At 31.7% G+C, this 18,197-nt stretch overlaps 3 protein-coding genes and 2 long non-coding RNA genes across 5 annotated transcripts; 3 read left to right on the forward strand and 2 right to left on the reverse strand.

The window, feature by feature from the left end:
• Positions 1,111 to 2,553, forward strand: LOC104788432 (aquaporin PIP1-1). Its single transcript, XM_010514187.2, has 4 exons — positions 1,111 to 1,528; positions 1,608 to 1,903; positions 2,054 to 2,194; positions 2,292 to 2,553. Exons 1-4 carry the CDS (start codon positions 1,201 to 1,203, stop codon positions 2,385 to 2,387), a joined length of 861 nt encoding a protein of 286 aa, XP_010512489.1. The 5' UTR covers positions 1,111 to 1,200; the 3' UTR covers positions 2,388 to 2,553.
• On the forward strand, positions 3,094 to 5,364 carry LOC104788433 (bifunctional L-3-cyanoalanine synthase/cysteine synthase C1, mitochondrial). Its single transcript, XM_010514189.2, has 10 exons — positions 3,094 to 3,377; positions 3,497 to 3,606; positions 3,710 to 3,767; positions 3,856 to 4,119; positions 4,200 to 4,337; positions 4,429 to 4,480; positions 4,570 to 4,649; positions 4,735 to 4,794; positions 4,877 to 4,957; positions 5,060 to 5,364. The coding sequence occupies exons 1-10, from the start codon at positions 3,210 to 3,212 to the stop codon at positions 5,156 to 5,158; spliced, it is 1,110 nt and encodes a 369-aa protein (XP_010512491.1). The 5' UTR covers positions 3,094 to 3,209; the 3' UTR covers positions 5,159 to 5,364.
• On the reverse strand, positions 6,752 to 7,130 carry LOC104788435. Its single transcript, XR_002037895.1, has 2 exons — positions 6,947 to 7,130; positions 6,752 to 6,839 (listed from the first exon to the last, which is right to left on the reverse strand). It is a non-coding gene; the product is annotated as an uncharacterized LOC104788435 (long non-coding RNA).
• On the reverse strand, positions 8,271 to 12,207 carry LOC104788436. Its single transcript, XR_768286.2, has 7 exons — positions 12,060 to 12,207; positions 11,925 to 11,981; positions 11,626 to 11,832; positions 10,007 to 10,069; positions 9,668 to 9,806; positions 9,389 to 9,550; positions 8,271 to 8,759 (listed from the first exon to the last, which is right to left on the reverse strand). It is a non-coding gene; the product is annotated as an uncharacterized LOC104788436 (long non-coding RNA).
• Positions 13,544 to 15,057, forward strand: LOC104788437 (syntaxin-73-like). Its single transcript, XM_019245490.1, has 8 exons — positions 13,544 to 13,794; positions 13,886 to 14,011; positions 14,111 to 14,270; positions 14,366 to 14,451; positions 14,518 to 14,586; positions 14,692 to 14,736; positions 14,830 to 14,892; positions 14,977 to 15,057. The coding sequence occupies exons 1-8, from the start codon at positions 13,639 to 13,641 to the stop codon at positions 15,055 to 15,057; spliced, it is 786 nt and encodes a 261-aa protein (XP_019101035.1). The 5' UTR covers positions 13,544 to 13,638.

The raw sequence follows: 18,197 nt of genomic DNA on the forward strand, positions 1-18,197 counted from the left end.
ACTAGTGGTCAGTGATTTTAGCTCATGCTGCAGTGCTGATGTTTCAACATTTTGGTTTTAATTGGCTCTCTCTTTTACTGTGCAGTTCAAATTATGTGAAAATAAATAATATTTAAAGATTAATGGCTTTTCAAATCTTTTCAAAAAATTACTATATATAGAGTTGAAAAATCAAAATGGCCCTTAGGAGAGCGTAGGGCGCAATGGCCTACTCCAAAAACAATATAGAAACCACTGTCGTTTGTTTTCTTTACCTTTGTCTTTCCTATTTGGCAAATTGTACACTACCACTCTGTTTTTTTTTTAGAATTAATGATACAATTATCTTTTATAGCAGAATGATGGAAATATGTTTTTATAGCAGAATTATGTTTTAAAGCCTCTATCCTTGGATCTCTTCCATTTGCATTTGTAGATTTTTCCAACATCGACTATTGAGAGGATGTTGTTTTGTGGACTTTAGGATTTAAAAAATGCATTGCACCCTTGTATTTCACTTTGTATTATATAATGAAAATCATTATGTGAAAAAGAATGTTTTTGTTTTTAGAGCTTGAGTTAGAAACTAAGTAAAATTGTAGTCTTTACAGAAACCAATGCTATTTTAAGTTTTTAACTGTGATAATTACAAAAGAAAGTATCACCTAAGAAAGAATTACACACAAAATCATGGTTTTTAACTACGGAGAATGTCAATATGTTGATGGTAAGGTCATATACAGATGGTCTTATCTTGGCAAACGCCAGATCATTCTCAATCAGACGATCATTCATGTTTTTTTAAAAAATAAGTTTTGTTCGTAGCAGTTAGTTAGTGACAATCATTAGGATTATTAAAAACAATCGACATTGATCTAATTTTATTTTTATAAACCACATTTTTCTTCAATCCTTTATTTTTAAACACACTAATTAAACTACACAAAAAAAAAAGCTGGAATAGCGCATTCAAAACTCTGTCCAAAACGCAATAATTAGATTTATTTAGTACTAGTAGTATGATTACTATGAAGATAACATTAACAATATTTATGTTACTGTCAATATTGTCATCGTCTTTAATTTATTTCTCCCCATTATGTTTCCATTACCTTCCCAACTATAAAAACTCACACCACTCCCACTTCTGGAATATTCACAACAGAGACACAAATCAAAGCTACACAGTTCTCAAGAGAGAAAGAGATCGAAATATCGAAGATGGAAGGCAAGGAAGAAGATGTTAGAGTTGGAGCTAACAAGTTCCCTGAGAGACAACCAATCGGGACTTCTGCTCAGAGCGACAAAGACTACAACGAGCCACCACCTGCTCCGTTTTTCGAACCAGGTGAGCTCTCTTCATGGTCTTTTTGGAGAGCCGGGATCGCTGAGTTCATTGCTACTTTCCTCTTTCTCTACATCACTGTCTTGACTGTTATGGGAGTTAAAAGGTCGCCAAGTATGTGTGCTTCCGTTGGAATCCAAGGTATCGCTTGGGCTTTCGGTGGTATGATCTTTGCCTTAGTCTACTGCACTGCTGGTATCTCCGGTAAGTCACTCTACTCTTCTTCTTCTATGTGGAATTTGAAGTGTTATAATCTGAAGTTTATGTTAATGTAACCTCTCAGGTGGACACATCAACCCAGCGGTTACTTTTGGTCTGTTCTTGGCTCGGAAGCTGTCGCTCACTAGAGCTCTGTACTACATAGTGATGCAGTGCTTGGGAGCAATCTGTGGTGCTGGTGTGGTTAAAGGGTTCCAGCCTAAGCAATACCAGGCTCTAGGAGGAGGAGCTAACACTGTGGCTCATGGCTACACCAAGGGAAGTGGTCTTGGAGCTGAGATCATTGGCACATTCGTCCTTGTATACACAGTCTTCTCTGCAACTGACGCCAAGAGAAACGCCCGTGACTCTCATGTCCCCGTAAGTATATATCTCTTGTTCATGTTACATAGCTGCTTAAAACAATTGAACAGAGTGAAGCTGACTTAAGTGTGTAAGAAAGACTGATTCTTATGGTTTCACTTTAAACTTTGTTACTTATTGGCTTGGGTTTTTGTAACAATTGTGCAGATTCTTGCACCACTCCCAATCGGGTTTGCGGTCTTCTTGGTTCACTTAGCAACCATCCCAATCACTGGCACAGGCATCAACCCAGCTAGAAGTCTTGGAGCTGCAATCATCTACAACAAAGACCATTCGTGGGACGACCACGTGAGTCTCACACTAACTATAATACCAATCTCATTCCAAACTCCGTTTTGATAAAAAAAAGTCTCTGACAATTTCGTTTTTGTTTTGCCATCTTTAGTGGGTGTTCTGGGTTGGACCCTTCATTGGAGCTGCACTTGCTGCTCTTTACCATGTGGTTGTGATCAGAGCCATTCCCTTCAAGTCCAGAAGCTAAATAAATAAAAAAAGACATCAAGTCCTTTGGTTTCTGGTCTTGTCCTCTTTAGGTTCTTCTATTGTTGATCTACATATGTGAAATGTTTGTATCTGTACTGTAATGTGCCCTCTTAATGCAATCTTTGTAAACAAAGAAATAAAAATTCCCAAAAGTTCAACGCAAATGGTATACAAAAAAGCCTACATAATAAAACCCAATCCTAATTGCGTTAATCACCGGTTATTCAATTCTGCAGTCAACCGGTTCGGTTTTCAAAATTCATCCGGTTCAGCATTGTTTTGGTTATTCCAAACGTGTCAGTGTCACCAACCTTGTCTATCTAGAATGGCTAAATCCTCCTAATCGAATTGAGACATAGCCACCAAAAATTCACCAGGAAAAAACAAATGGTCCCCATTTGTTTGTCACATACTTTTCAACAAAGCCTAAAAAAGATTCCCCGACCGATGGTTAATTAAAGACTGTAATAACAAAGAAAATGCAAGAAACAGGTGTATGAAGTTGACTGTAAATTTTGATCATTCTACTCAGTATCATCAGTTGAACTCTGACAAGAACCCTTCACGTACCCCAATTCACAAATTGCCTTATTACACATACATTTCCAAGAATCAACTTGTATTTATTTCAATATTATATACTACTTTACACTAATGGGAAGATGGATACAATGCATTTGTCTTCTTTTCATCCATTTATATATAATCCTCTTCTCCTTCGTTGCTTCTCAACCTATCACTCTTCTTCCTCTCATTACAAAGAGCATTTAAACTTTAAAATTCTCTCTTCAAACTTTGTTAACTCCGTTCAGTGCAAACAATGGCCTCTGTTTCAAAGAGGTTACTACTGAAGAGAGAGACGATCCCCTGTATCAGCAACACCATGAGGAAACTCTTCTCCACCGTTGGATCTCCATCTTTTGCTCAGAGACTACGAGATCTTCCCAAAGACTTCCCATCTACTAACGCTAAACGCGATGCCTCTCTGGTAAAAGTTGCTTGTGTATCTTCGAAAATTGGATCTGGTTTTTTTAAGTAAATTTCTTGTCTTTCTTCCGATGTCGATTGACTCATCAAGTTCGTCTGTGTTTAACGTTGTTTTTGTAGCTCATTGGACGAACTCCACTAGTGTTTCTCAACAGAGTCACTGAAGGTTGTGAAGCTTACATTGCAGCCAAACAAGAACACTTCCAGCCAACTTGTAGCATCAAGGACAGGTTCTTGTTATATAATCTATAAAAATCTTCGATTACTAGAAACCATAAAAGTCAAACGTGGTTGATCTTTGTTCGGTTTTGTTTTTTTGTTGTGTCTTTTCAGACCAGCTATAGCTATGATTGCAGATGCAGAGAAGAAAAAACTAATCATCCCCGGAAAAGTAATTAGCCTTTTTAATTATATTTAAGTATAATTAGTCAAAGAGTTTTCCTTACCACAAGCTGAACTGATGCTTAATTTTTTTTCAGACAACGTTGATAGAGCCTACTTCAGGAAACATGGGAATAAGTTTGGCTTTTATGGCGGCTCTGAAAGGGTACAAGATTGTAATGACGATGCCTTCTTACACCAGCTTGGAGAGGAGAGTGACTATGAGATCCTTTGGTGCAGAGCTTGTTCTTACTGATCCAACTAAAGGAATGGGTGGAACCGTTAAGAAAGCTTATGACCTTCTTGACTCTACTCCTGATGCTTTTATGTGTCAACAGTTTGCTAATCCTGCTAACACTCAGGTACATATCTTTTCCATTTAGCCTTGAAGTTGTTACGTTTTGACATTAATCTAGAGATTATGCTTGGAATATTGATGTAGATTCATTATGATACAACTGGTCCTGAGATTTGGGAAGACACACTTGGAAATGTCGATATCTTTGTGATGGGAATTGGGAGTGGAGGCACAGTCTCTGGAGTTGGACAATATCTTAAATCTAAAAACCCCAATGTCAAGGTGATTTTGTTTTAAATTCTGAAGGTATCTTATCTTGTGGATCAAAAAAGAGATTGCTGTATTGATTATGAATTGTTTTGCAAATTGGTAGATATATGGAGTGGAACCTGCTGAAAGCAATATACTCAACGGTGGCAAACCAGGTGAAATAATTTTGAACCTTTTATTAACACTTTCCACTTGTGGAGTTTTTTTTCGTTAGCTGATGTTAGAGTTTTGAACTTTGTGTTAGGTCCACATGCTATCACAGGCAATGGGGTTGGATTTAAACCAGATATCTTGGATATGGATGTTATGGAGAGTGTTCTTGAGGTAAAGTAATAGGCTTAAAAGCTTCCATTTGATCATCGTACTTTATAAAAAGATAAGGTTTGAGAATGTGTGTGAGTGAAAGCAGGTGAGTAGTGAGGATGCTATAAAGATGGCTAGAGAGTTGGCATTGAAAGAAGGTCTCATGGTAATAAGTGTTTTAAATATTTAAAACAGAGATAATTTGGCTCGTTTGTTTTCTGGCACTAAGTATCGAAACTAACTTGTAGGTTGGGATATCGTCGGGCGCTAACACTGTGGCAGCACTTAGACTAGCGAAAATGCCAGAGAACAAAGGCAAACTCATTGTGGTAAGAGAGGAAAAGTGTTTTTTCTTTTTCTTTGGCTCTCAGTTTTTGATTTGATCGGAAACTGTTTTTGTGTGTAACGTGTGTTATTTATATATATAATAGACGATTCATGCGAGCTTTGGAGAGAGATATCTGTCGTCTGTTCTGTTTGATGAGCTGAGGAAAGAAGCAGAAGAGATGAAGCCAGTTTCGGTCGATTGATGAAGAAAGGCTTCTTCTGTACTATAAAAAGAAACTCAAATTGGGAGCAGAGAAGATTGTGTGACATATATAGCCCACTAAAGGTGTAATAAGAGTTGTATGTTTGTTTTATATGAGAGGGGATATTGGAAAAAATAATTATGTTTGATGTCGGATATTGTAAAACACAATTAAATGAGCGTTAAATTAGCATTTTGTGGTTCAAATAAGAATTTTGTCACATTTGAGATTTTTTGCTGTTTCATTGAAAATATTTTAAATCAGTAAAAGAAAAAAAAAACTAAAACGTTATTTGCAAATGCAAATTGAATTTATGGAATCTGTAACGATTAATGATTAATGATTAATGACACAACCCAAAATTTGGTTAGTTTTCACATTATTTTATACATTTAACATCCAAATTTTTGAAGAAAAAAATTAATATTGTGAAACCTTAATCAGCAAAAAAAAAAATTGAACTCTATATATCTAACAATCAACCAAATATGACTGGATCCAAAGTTCGGTTAGTTTTCACATCGATTTGTAAATTTAGTATATAAAAAAAAAATATAAGAATTTTTATAAAAAATCAAAATTAAAACATTAATGCTAAATCTACGTCACAATGCAAAAACAAATTGAATTTGTGGAATCTCTAACGATCAACCAAATGACTGGATCCAAAGTCCGGTTAGCTTTCACATCGATTTGTAAATTTAGTATTTAGAAGAAAAAAACAAAAAAAAAACTTTTATGAAAAACTCTTATAAAAAATCAAAATTAAAACCTTAATATTAAATCTACGTCACGATGTAAAAAACAAATTGAATTTATGGAATCTCTAACGATCAACCAAATGACTGGATCCAAAGTTCGGTTAGCTTTCACATCGATTTGTAAATTTAGTATTTAGAAGAAGAAAAACAAAAAAAAAAACTTTTATGAAAAACTCTTATAAAAAATCAAAATTAAAACCTTAATATTAAATCTACGTCACGATGTAAAAAACAAATTGAATTTATGGAATCTCTAACGATCAACCAAATGACTGGATCCAAAGTTCGGTTAGCTTTCACATCGATTTGTAAATTTAGTATTTAGAAAAAAAAAACAAAAAAAACTTTTATGAAAAACTCTTATAAGAATTATAAAAAATCAAAATTAAAACCTTAATATTAAATCTACGTTACGATGTAAAAAACAAATTGAATTTGTGAAATCTCTAACAATCAATCAAATGACTGGATCCAAAGTCCGGTTAGTTTTCAGATCGATTTGTAAAAAAAAAAAAAAAAAAAAAAAAAAAAANATAGAAATTGACCTCACGTCTTCATGGGATGGTAACTTGTTAAGCGCTATTAAAGATGACGCATGTGGATGAGGATGCATGGATTCTTGGCGCAGTTAGAGTCCTGAGTGAGCTTCACTTGTTATTACCAGTGTAGCTTTCGATTCTCATTATCATCTCTCATTCATTCAGTTTTTTTTTTTTTGTAGCTGTAAAAGAGAGAAACGAAATATAATCATATATTACTGAGATTAGAGATCAATCATGAAAAACACATAAAAATTACTGAGATGTGAAAAATTTTCCAACAAAACTCTCACCGTAGCTGTTGCTTTTAAAAATAGAGGAGGCTTCGTCATTTGAGTGGGAAACACGACCTGATAGATGTGATGGTCGAGACGCAAGCCACTGTAGCATGAATAACACAATAAAAAATATATATATAAAAAAAAGATGCAAGCAAGATGAGATTCTATAATTTGAAAGAGAGTATTAAGATTGATGGATATATATACCTTTTTATTTATTTCAATTCGTCTCTGGCACGTAGAACCATCCATCATCGATCTGCTCTGTTTAATCCCTCTGTTTGATCAGTTTCCACGTCGAGCCATTATATATCTTGGGAGGACATAAAACCCTAAACTTCTTTGCAGAGTCCATTACTCAAAACGCCTTCTCAATGAATCCTTTTTACGTACATCACTGTTACGATTTAAATTCAAAAATCAAACACATCACCACTGTTACGATTTACGATATCAGAATCACCATGAATCAAAGCAACTGAACATCGGGAGTACGAATTGAAAATTACGAGAGCAATCAATCAAACAAAACAAGACACAAAAATTTAAACAATCCACAGAGAGAATCGATTATCACCTAGGACTCGACCACCAAGTGAGAATCTGAGATGTAGATATAACACCAACCTTATGGTAGAGTAGATGAAAACCACACCGATCCATGAAGAAGAAGAAGAAAGAGGATCGATTTCTTCTGTGCCACCGTCGTCGATGAGAGAATGAGAGAGAGAGAGAAGAAAGAAGACGAAAATATAATCTCTCTATGTTCGGTTTGTGTTACTGAATGAATATATTTATTTAGCTATAAGAAACCATTATAGCCGTTACAGCCTGTTGTTCTGGATTCCTATTTCTACTACTAATTTCCTTTATTTTTTAATAATGCTACTAATAATGGAAATTAACTTGACTTTCATGTTAAGCTACTATAGTATGTAGTTTAAAATAATGGAAATTTTACTAACGGTAATATTGAAACAACCGACTCTACTACGTACTACGTACTACATTGCTATTTCACTTTACAAATAATTTGATTCGGTTTATCTACTTTTCTTTCTTTCTTTCTCGTCATGTATAATGATGGTGTGCCCCAACTAAAAAACTATATTGGGCTTTTTAGCTTATAGAATTAAATGTGCATAATAAATCAGTTTATGGACTCACTAATCAAATAAGTTTACTGTTTTCTAGTTACGAGTTCTTTATGTAAGAATACAATGTCTGGTTAAATCAGCATTTTATGGGTTATGTGGTTCAAATAGACATTTAGTCTTGGTAAAATCTGGTTAGTTGAGAGAGTTCCCTTGCTGCACATGTCTCTTCAAAGCAACAACAACAACAACAACAACAAGGGAACTTCTGATGCACATGTCTCTTCAAAACAACCACGTCAAACTGATTCACTACCTACTACAACCTCAAAGACTTCAATTAAAAAAGGTTTGATGGTTGAGTATAAATGAAGCATGAATTTTCACTACAATGTCTTCTTCATTTGGAGTTCAATTACTAACTCATAGGCATATGATTGTGATGGAAATTTTTATTTTTATTTTGTAGATCCGAAGGAGGATGATTATGTTGCATATACAAAATTGTCATATCCCGTTGATGAGAATTTGATGGCAACCAATGTTAAGGTAAAGTCAGATTCGTGAGGTGATCAAACCCACTTTCTTCTTCCTTACGATTTGAGATAAGGTTGCTTAGAGTGTTTCTTTTGTATGTAAATTCAGTTTTCTAGTGCAAAGGGAACTATAGTAGACAAGGTTCTGCATAACCTCCTTTGAAGCGGTGACTCTGCTCAAAAGTACTTGCAAGGTTCTAAAAGTGTGAAGCTGGACAACTATATCCTCCTTGACAAATTTGTACAGTCGCGTCCTTCAGCCTCTGGTTCTAAAAAGACATCATCACAGAAGGATTCAAAACGTTCTAAGACCCGCCGTATATCTATGAACGACTCAAGAAGTCTGGTGCTCGGCATATGTCAAAAGATCTCCAAAAGTGAGTTTCTTTTCTGCAGTCACAGAGATTGATCTGACTCTATTATTTTCTATTCTTAACAGACTTTATTGAACTTGTGGAATATGTCTAACGATCAACTTCATGACTGTATCCAAAGTTTGATTAGCTTTCAGATTGATTTGTAAATTTAGTATTAAGAAAAAGAAAAAAAAAACAGAAAACATAAACTTTTATGAAATCCTTATAAAAAATCAAAAAATTTAAATGTATTTAAAAGAGTGATTTAAAACCTTATGTACATCACGATGCAAAAGCAAACTGAACTTATGGAATCTATCTAACGATCAATCAAAATAACTGGATCCAAAAGTCCTTCCAGGTCGATTTGTAAACTTAGTATTAAGAGAGAGAAAAAAAAAAGACATATTTTTATAAAACCCTTATAAAAACAAAATCAATATTTTAAAAGAGTAATATAAAACCGAAATAAAAACCTGAATGCTTACATCACGATGCAAAAACAAATTGAATTTATGGAATCTATCAAATCTAAAGTCCAGTTAGTTTTCACGTCGATTTGTAAACTTATCGAGAGAGAAAAAAAAACAAAACAAAAAGCAAAAATCTTTAATTGAAACTTAAAGAAAAAAAGAAAAAAAAAAAAGGGGGATAGAAATTGACCTCACGTTCTTCATGGGATTTTTGGTATTGAAGATTACGCATGAGGATGAGGATGTATAAATTCTTGGGGCAGTTAGAGTCCTGAGTGAGCTTGACTTGTTATGACCAGTATAGCTTTCGAGTCCCATTATCATTACTCTAATTAATTCAGTATTTTTACTTCTGTAAAATAGAAACCAAATATAATCATAATGATGCAAAAACTGAGATTAATTTAGAGATCATCAGATCAATCATAAAAATTACGAAGATGTGAAAAATTTCCAACAAAACTCTCACCGTAACTATTTTTTACAAGAATAGGGGAGGATCTTTGATCCGGTAAGGTAAAACAAGGAGAAGCACGACCTGATGATAGATGTGATTGACAGCAAACGTATACTGGTGGTCGAGATAGAGAGACGCAAGCCACCGTAGTCTGTAGCATGAATAAGCAAGAAAATATATACTTTAAAAAAGCAAGCAAGTTTCATTAGATTCTATAATTTGAAAGAGAATAATAAGATCGATGAATCAATCAAAAACAAGACACAAATTTAAACAATCCACAAAGAATCGATCATGCAGTTGAACCCTAGGACTCGACCACCAAGTGAGACATATATAGATATAACCAACCTTAGCGTAGAGTAGAGAAAAACCACACCGATCCACAAAGAAGAAGAAAGAGGATTGATTCGTCTGTGCCACCGTCGATGAGAGAATCACAGAGAGAGACAGAAGAAAGAAGACGTCGAAACATATATATCTCTCGCTGTTAGGTTTGTGTTACTGAATGAATATTTAGCTAAAAGACAATATTACAGCTTGTTCTGGATTCCTATTTCTACTACTAATTTTAATTATTTATAATAATCCTACTAAAAAATGGAAATTAACTTGACTTTCATGTAGTTTAAAAAGCAATGGAAATTTACTAACGGTACTATTGAAACAACCAACTCTACTACATTGCTATGTTACTTTTCAATTTGAGATATAATGGATGATGATGTGCGAATATTTATTTATAGGATTTCAAGGGATGAACGTTACATTTCTAAGACAATTTTATTAGAAGAGTTATAATTATAATTTATAGTGTGTTCGAATGAAAATGAATGGAAAATAGTCAATTCATAATTAATGTAATTTCAATTACAATTAATAATACAGTGTAGATTTAAAATATATATTAATGTACATTATTATATTTTTATTTAATTAAAAATAAATATTAAATTTAAAAATTAAATGCTAAGTGGACCAATAAAGAGAGAGTGAAACTTTATAAAATCATATGAAATGCAATAAAAATTCCCAAAGATTAATTTAATTTTTAATCTCTTTTATATTCACCTTCATTTAAGCTATATTGCTAGGTTAAATTCTAATGATTTTCTCTTTGTAGTAAAATTTTGGAAAAGGAAAACTGTTTTTTTATAGAAAATAATTTAATTAAAGTTTTTGAATTAAATAAACATTATAATGATCTTTATATAATTATATTTTGGATCACAAGAACTAAATATAATGATGACTATACAAGAAAAATGTATTACAAAATTTTTGGAGGTAAGAGATAGTTAAAAATTTTGATTTAATAATTCTATTATAATAGTTTATTTTGTTGCATACTTTTTTAAGAAAATAAAATAAATATACATGAATGAAGATGAGTTCTTTAGCTTGATTCCCTCACTTAGGTTTTGATAGAAATTAGTATTGTTGAATCTGCATCGACAATTATTTTTTAAGGTTACCAAAATTTTATTATACATTTATAATTGAAAATTAAAAATAATAAGAAAACAAAGAAGGAAGGAAAAAATACATTAAAAGAAAAAACTGAACAAAATATAAGATAAATCTAACAAAATATATAAGCACACTTTTACCATGAGTTTTAACTCTATGCAAGAACATAAACAAAACAAAGAAAATATTTAAAATTTGATATATGGTGGATGATGATGTGAGAATGGTTATTTATATATGATTTCAAAAGATGAAAGTTACATTTCTAAAATAAAATTAATTAGAGAAGTTACAATTATAATTTATAGTGTGTTCAAATAAAAATGAATGGAAAATAGTCAATTCATAATTAATGTAATTTCAGTTACAGTTTAGTAGTAAAGTGTAGATTTAAAGTATAGATTAATGTACATTATTACATTTTTATTTAATTCTAAATAAATAATATTTTTGAAAAATTAAATGCTAAATAGACAAACAATGAGAGAGTAAAACCTTACTTTTATGTATATGATTATGTGATTAATCATGTTGCTTCAAAGATCTTAGGGTTTATGTAAATTACACTTACATAATACGTTTCTTGCACCAAATACTATATTACACCCACCATTATTGATTCTACACCTGTAATGACCATTACTGTATAAACCGCCATTCAAGCTTGCTTCGGTTTTCCTGCCCCTAACTCGTTTGCAACTCTAGTACTGCAACAAAAGTCAGAGAGAATAGTTCTATGTTTTAGTAGATAACTCCCCTTCCAAAAAATCGAAAAAAATATGGGAAATCGAGCAAGAACCTTGCTGCTGCGCCAAGACTCTCTGGTATTTGATACAAGGAGGACTGAGTTAACAGACTGTTAAACAAAGAAGAAAGTTAAACCGTTGATAAGTCCATTCCAAACCTAATTATATAGAAGATAAAACGGACATACCAGACTGAGAGAACAGAGGCTTCTAGCTTAGGATTTGGTAAAATCCCAGAGAGTAAGAAATTCGAATGAACACCACTAGAGGCGAATTTAACACCAAAGAGATTAAAGATAAGTCTAATGTCAACAACTCTGTGACTAAACACAAAGAGGAGGTAAGAGGAGTTTATATTACCAAATCACAGATGCAGATGGGATACCAAACCGGAAAAACTCTCCCATTCCTTTAAACACACTCATGGAGATGATGGGTGCAAGACTCTCTCATTCCTCTATAAGATAGGTAGATAATATGTATTTTTAATTGTTTATATATTTATATTATTTTGTGACAATGATAAAATCATCTATATATATATATATAAAATTATTTGATTATTTGATACATTGAGTATAATTTACATTAAATTCAATATAAATATAAATTGTAGGTGTGATTGTTTATATATGACAGAAATTAGTTATTTTTTTGTTCTTTGAAATGTTGAATATATATTAACAAAAAAATAAGCAAAACATATGTAAAATATTAACAAAAAAATAAGCAAAACATATGTAAAATATTAACAAAAAAATAAGCAAAACATATGTAAAATATTAACAAAAAAATAAGCAAAACATATGTAAAATATTAACAAAAAATAAGTAAAATATTTTTACATATGTGTTTTTATAACATATAAAATAAACTTTCATATATCATATCATATATTTTTTATTGTCACATTAACATTTTGTTAGTTCATTAAAAATATTGTCTAAAAAAAATTAAAAGAAGTTTTCCATTTTCTTGTGGTTTTTTAATTTTACTTTCAAACATCTAATACATTAGATAATACTCTATTAATACAAATGAAAAATAAAAAATATGAAATAAGAAGAATTAATAACAACTAAAATATCATGGATTTTTAAAATAAAAAGCTTAAACATATTTTCAAACTAAATACATAACCTAACTAAAAAGATATATGATTTTATAATTTTAAAAATATCATGGATTCCAAAATTTTAAGCGCTTTTTTTATAAATATAAAAATGAGAAACTGAATTCTAAAGAACATAACTTATAGAATCTCTAACAATCAATAATAACTCAAATGATTTGTATATATTTAGCATTCAATATTTTGGAAAAGCTTTTAAACTCCATGAAAGAAAAAAAAAAATAAAACGCCTTATAATTATAAGTAGTTAAGTACTCCTTATTATACAAAAGAGAAAAGAATATACACAATACTTATGTTGGTAATGAAATCAAATAATACGTTTTATAACTTATAAGCATTGACTATCACCAAATAAACCTGTCATAAATACTAACAACGACTGAGAGTATTTGACAAATAGAAGTAGTTAATAAATAATTAAAGAAAATATATCTTCAAGTTTATAGAAGCGAATCATAATATACAGCCTCGTGGCAACAGATCCAACGGCCAGAAAACAATCTTGCATACCATTTTTGATTTTGTAGAAGCCACCACGTATCCATGTTGTAACTGCTCTGATCACATATTTTGCAAAACAACAACTTTCAGAAGAAACCTTAACCAACAACAATAAAAAATCTCCGGCGAAGATGGGCGTGGTTGATTTGATCACTAGGGTTGATTCCATATGTAAGAAGTATGACAAGTATGACATCGATAAACAAAGAGAAGCTAATGTCTCCGGTGACGATGCTTTCTCTCGCCTTTACTCCACCTTCGAATCTGCACTCGAAACTGTTCTTCAGGTTCGTTTAGATTACTCACTCGACCGCGTTGCGTTTCTGTTTTTGTGTTTTTGGTTTTGTAACGTTAAAATTGTGTGAGAAAACGTAATAGAAAACAGAGGATTTGTCGTCTGAGACGAATAAAGCCAAAGCTGTAGCGATGAACGCGGAGATACGAAGAACGAAAGCTCGATTGCTTGAAGGAGTTCCAAAACTTCAGAGGCTTGCTCTCAAAAAGGTCTTCTCTTTTGTTTTGTTCAGTGACCTAATCTCAAAATCTGATGACTTGAGTCTTGCAATGGTGAGAGGTTTTATTACATCTGATAACTTATTTTAGGTCAAAGGGATTTCAAAGGAAGAGCTTGATGTTAGAAATGATTTGGTTTTGTCATTGAGAGATAAGATTGAGGCCATACCAGATACCTCTGCTCCTGTTGTAGGTGGTTGGCCAGGTTCAACATCATATTCGAACATCAGATTCGATACTAATGTCTCGGGTATTTATATCTTGTTTTCTCTACGTTATTAGTGACCTCTGCGTTATAAGATTAGTATGTTGACTAATGAAGACTTGGTCACTTGTATCAATCAGATTATAGAATTAGTACTGAATATTTCGAGCCAACCGAAGAGTCTGATCAGTTCAAACAAGAATTTGAGATGAGAAGAATAAAACAGGCAAGTGTTGTGTTTTGACTCTTTTATCATTTGGTCAAAGCAAGAGTCTAACTAATGTGGAAGCAGGATCAAGGATTGGATTATCTAGCTGAAGGATTGGATACTCTCAAGAATATGGCTCAGGACATCAATGAGGTTCACCTATATAACGATATCTTGTTGTGTGCAGTTGATGTTCTGGTTCCCTTTAATTTATTGAACATGTCGTAGTGATTCTCTTACTGTTTCCAAACATTACAGGAACTTGATAGACAAGAACCACTCATGGATGAAATAGATACAAAGGTTAATTAACTAACACTTGTCCTCCTTCATCTAGAGTTTTTCTTTAGCGAGATCATGCTTACCTCTTTATTGATCTGGTGTAATGCCATTTAGACTGACAAGGCAGCTATTGACTTGAAAAGCACCAATGTGAGGCTCAAGGATACTGTAACAAAGGTGATACAAACACACACATTCCTCTAAGGTCACAACCTCATTCTAATATAATTACGCTCATTGTTAATTTCTATTCAACCATAGTTGAGATCGAGCCGCAACTTCTGCATAGACATCATCCTCTTATGCATACTCTTGGGAATCGCTGCCTTCATATACAAGTAACCTCCTTTTTCACTCAGTCTTGAGTCTTGATTGTTATCAGAGACATGAAATCTTCATTCATCTAACTTTTCTTTACTTTGGGTTTTTTGCAGTTCAGTGAAGTGAAGGATGGTGATGCCTGAGACGCTATATATGCATACACATTGAAGCATGTTTTAAGCTAGAGTCAAAAGAGTGAAGTTTCACTTTTCGCATGTCTATTAAAAAGTTAAAATAGGTGGTTTGATTTATCCTATCGTTCTAATTGAGAAGAAAAACAGTAAACTACGAAAGAAAATATGCAATTCCATCAAAAAGATTGCTATAATAAAGATATTACACAAGCAAGTTTATGCGCTCCTACTTCAAGAGAAGAAAGAATACACAATATTTATTTAATTAGTGAGTTATACTTTGCAATAATGGTTAAAAGTTTACAAAATATTAAATTAGTGATATTAAAACAACCCCTCAAAGTTCGTAAGATTACCGGATAGTACCATTAGAGCACCCTCAAATAGTAATGGTTTTAAATTCTAACAACCCCTTAAACCCTCAAATTTTAAAAAGTTGAGTAGTGAACCTTTAAATTTGAGGGTGCATTATTGAGACCCTCAAAATCTTTCATATATTTCATTAGTCCTTATCACTTATAAATCTTACAAATAATTCTATTAAATTCAATTGTTTGAAATATATCTATATAAATTCAAATAAATTAATTAAATTTGTAATTATTGATATATGAAAGATATACCATTTAGACACAAACTTTATACAACAATAAAATTAATCATAAATTTTTTAAAACAGACTAATTAATCATATATGGGAGCATTAAAAAAATAATTAATTATATTGAGTAATTTTATTTTATAATTTTTAATAATTATATATTATTTTGTATTATCACATAAGGTTTGTATTTATTATTATTATTTGATTAATTTTTTAATTGTATGTTTTATATTTATATATGAAAGTTTTATCATTATACCTAATAATTAGTAATATTGTGGACTATAATGTAAAATAAAAAATTATAAAAAAAGGAATTTGGTTTCTGAAGTCGCATTTGTAAACTCGTTCGCTCCAGCTTGGGCAACCAACCTTGGAGTTTCTTTTTAATTTATTTTAATGTTTGGTTGAAAAAAAAAAAAAAAAAAGAATTTGAAGGTGTCACTGGAGCAAGTGACTCTCAAACCTTTATTTTGAAGGTGTGTTCCTTTAAAATGAAGAGATTGTTGGAGATACTCTTAGTTTCAACAAATATTAAATGGGTGTTGACTCCGGTGTTGCTTATTGTACAACACTCTACTAAAAAAATAATACATTATTGTACTTTGATTTATGTATCTAAAATATTTGAAAAAAAAGTTTCTTAGCTATCCAAATGTAGCAAAGCGGTCATGGTAGATGCAATCGCGTACCCGAGTGACATGTGGATGAGGGGGATTCAACATCATCTCTGTTCATTACTTTCGTTAATTAACCAGCTGGTCTTCGACCGGTTTTGTCGTTAAATAAGAAATAATTTGAAAATTCCTCTTTATTTGGAAATTTGAAACAATATTTTGATATGTAAATAAAAATCCTTGTAAATCTCCGTATATTACTAATTGTGCTAATTTTTTCCTTGTACTAGTGATGTATGTTGGTTTTGTGGGGTTTTTCCACTTTTGTAATCTCTGTTGAATAGTAGTTTGATTATTTGTAGAAAAAGTATACTAATGATGGTGTTTAATAAATATGTATTAATCAATGTATCTTCTATTTTAAGTTTTGTAATGAAATTTTATTTTTAATAATATCATAATTTTATTAGATATTTATTTAAAATAAACGAAGTGGGTTGAATTTGTAAATTTTAAAATTAGAGGATTACAGTAGAAGTTGAAATAAATTATTTAATAAATCATTACTGAATTAATTTTTTTAAAAATAAGAAATATAGTCAACTATTGGAACAAATCTTTGCTCTATTTTAGATAAAAAAAAAATAGATTAAACCATTAGAGTTGGTCTAAAGTACATATTTTGAACAAAAACTCTTATCAAACTAGAATAACATAGATAGATAGATAGATACAATGGCATGTAAATATGGTACTGGTTCATATATATAAATATGGTATTGTTTCATATATATTCATATATATATATATATATATTTAAAAACAGTTATGACATTTTGTGGCAAGATCAAATAATATAGATAGATAGATACAATGGCATGTGATACTTTAAAACAAGGACTAGTTGGTTAATATACAATTTATAAGACCGTACGTACTAGTAATACATGTATATGTTAGAGTCTTGATATGTAAATGTATACAAGGGGTAGGTCGCCTTTGAACTTTGGAGCTGCCAAAAATAGAAAGAAAAGAAGGAGAGACTTGCAAACATGGGAAGAATCAATATAATTGTAGACCTCCACTATAAGAAAACAGCCAAATAGCGACTGCACTATTAGTCACTATTTAGTCACTAAACGGTGTGTTACGACTAAATAGCGACTAAAACCAGTAGTCATTAATCGAGAGTCGCTAGAATTAATAGTCATAAAATTAGTCGCCAAATAGCGACTACATTACGACTAATATTCATAGTTGTAAAATAGTCGTAGAATAGTCGCTAAATTTATCGACTAATTAATGACTAATATACGATTAATAATCATGAATAAAAGTAGATGTATATTAGGGACTTTTTAGCGACTAACCTAGAAAAAAAAATCAAATTTATTTTATTATATAAATCAAGAAAATTATTAAAATTATTTTATTTTTATTTCTTAAATTCATTACAAAAAACAAAATACCAAAAATCTCTTTAAACATAATAAAAATCTCTTTTCACTCTCGAAACAAAATTAGGTTTAGCCGCCTCTATTAAAACACCCCCATCGTGTTCTCCGATCTGGCCACGCCGACAGCCAGACTTCATGGTCGGAGTCGTGAGATGTCCGTCTATGGTTCTTCTCTGTTGTTACTATCTTCATATAGCTTGGGCTTGGTCTTTTGGTGAAGAAGAAAACGGAGAAGTGGTGACTTTCACGACGGTGTCTCTCCGCTGAGTAGTGGTGATGGTCTTGTCGATATTAGTCCTCGTCGTTAACACTAATATTTCAGATCTGCAACAAAACCCATATAATTATC

The sequence above is a fragment of the Camelina sativa genome, chromosome 5 (assembly GCF_000633955.1).
Source record: "Camelina sativa cultivar DH55 chromosome 5, Cs, whole genome shotgun sequence".
Classification (NCBI taxonomy): Eukaryota; Viridiplantae; Streptophyta; class Magnoliopsida; order Brassicales; family Brassicaceae; genus Camelina; species Camelina sativa.

Bases quoted from the DNA above. Each gene is read 5' to 3' on its own strand.
- LOC104788433 (XM_010514189.2), top strand. From the start codon at position 3,210: ATGGCCTCTGTTTCAAAGAGGTTACTACTGAAGAGAGAGACGATCCCC. The intron at 3,607-3,709 runs GTTCTTGTTATA...GTGTCTTTTCAG, and splicing joins ACTTGTAGCATCAAGGACAG to ACCAGCTATAGCTATGATTG. The intron at 4,650-4,734 runs GTAAAGTAATAG...GAGTGAAAGCAG, and splicing joins TTATGGAGAGTGTTCTTGAG to GTGAGTAGTGAGGATGCTAT.
- LOC104788437 (XM_019245490.1), top strand. From the start codon at position 13,639: ATGGGCGTGGTTGATTTGATCACTAGGGTTGATTCCATATGTAAGAAG. The intron at 14,012-14,110 runs GTCTTCTCTTTT...AACTTATTTTAG, and splicing joins AGAGGCTTGCTCTCAAAAAG to GTCAAAGGGATTTCAAAGGA. The intron at 14,452-14,517 runs GCAAGTGTTGTG...ATGTGGAAGCAG, and splicing joins AGATGAGAAGAATAAAACAG to GATCAAGGATTGGATTATCT.
- LOC104788432 (XM_010514187.2), top strand. From the start codon at position 1,201: ATGGAAGGCAAGGAAGAAGATGTTAGAGTTGGAGCTAACAAGTTCCCT. The intron at 1,529-1,607 runs GTAAGTCACTCT...GTAACCTCTCAG, and splicing joins CTGCACTGCTGGTATCTCCG to GTGGACACATCAACCCAGCG. The intron at 1,904-2,053 runs GTAAGTATATAT...ACAATTGTGCAG, and splicing joins CCCGTGACTCTCATGTCCCC to ATTCTTGCACCACTCCCAAT.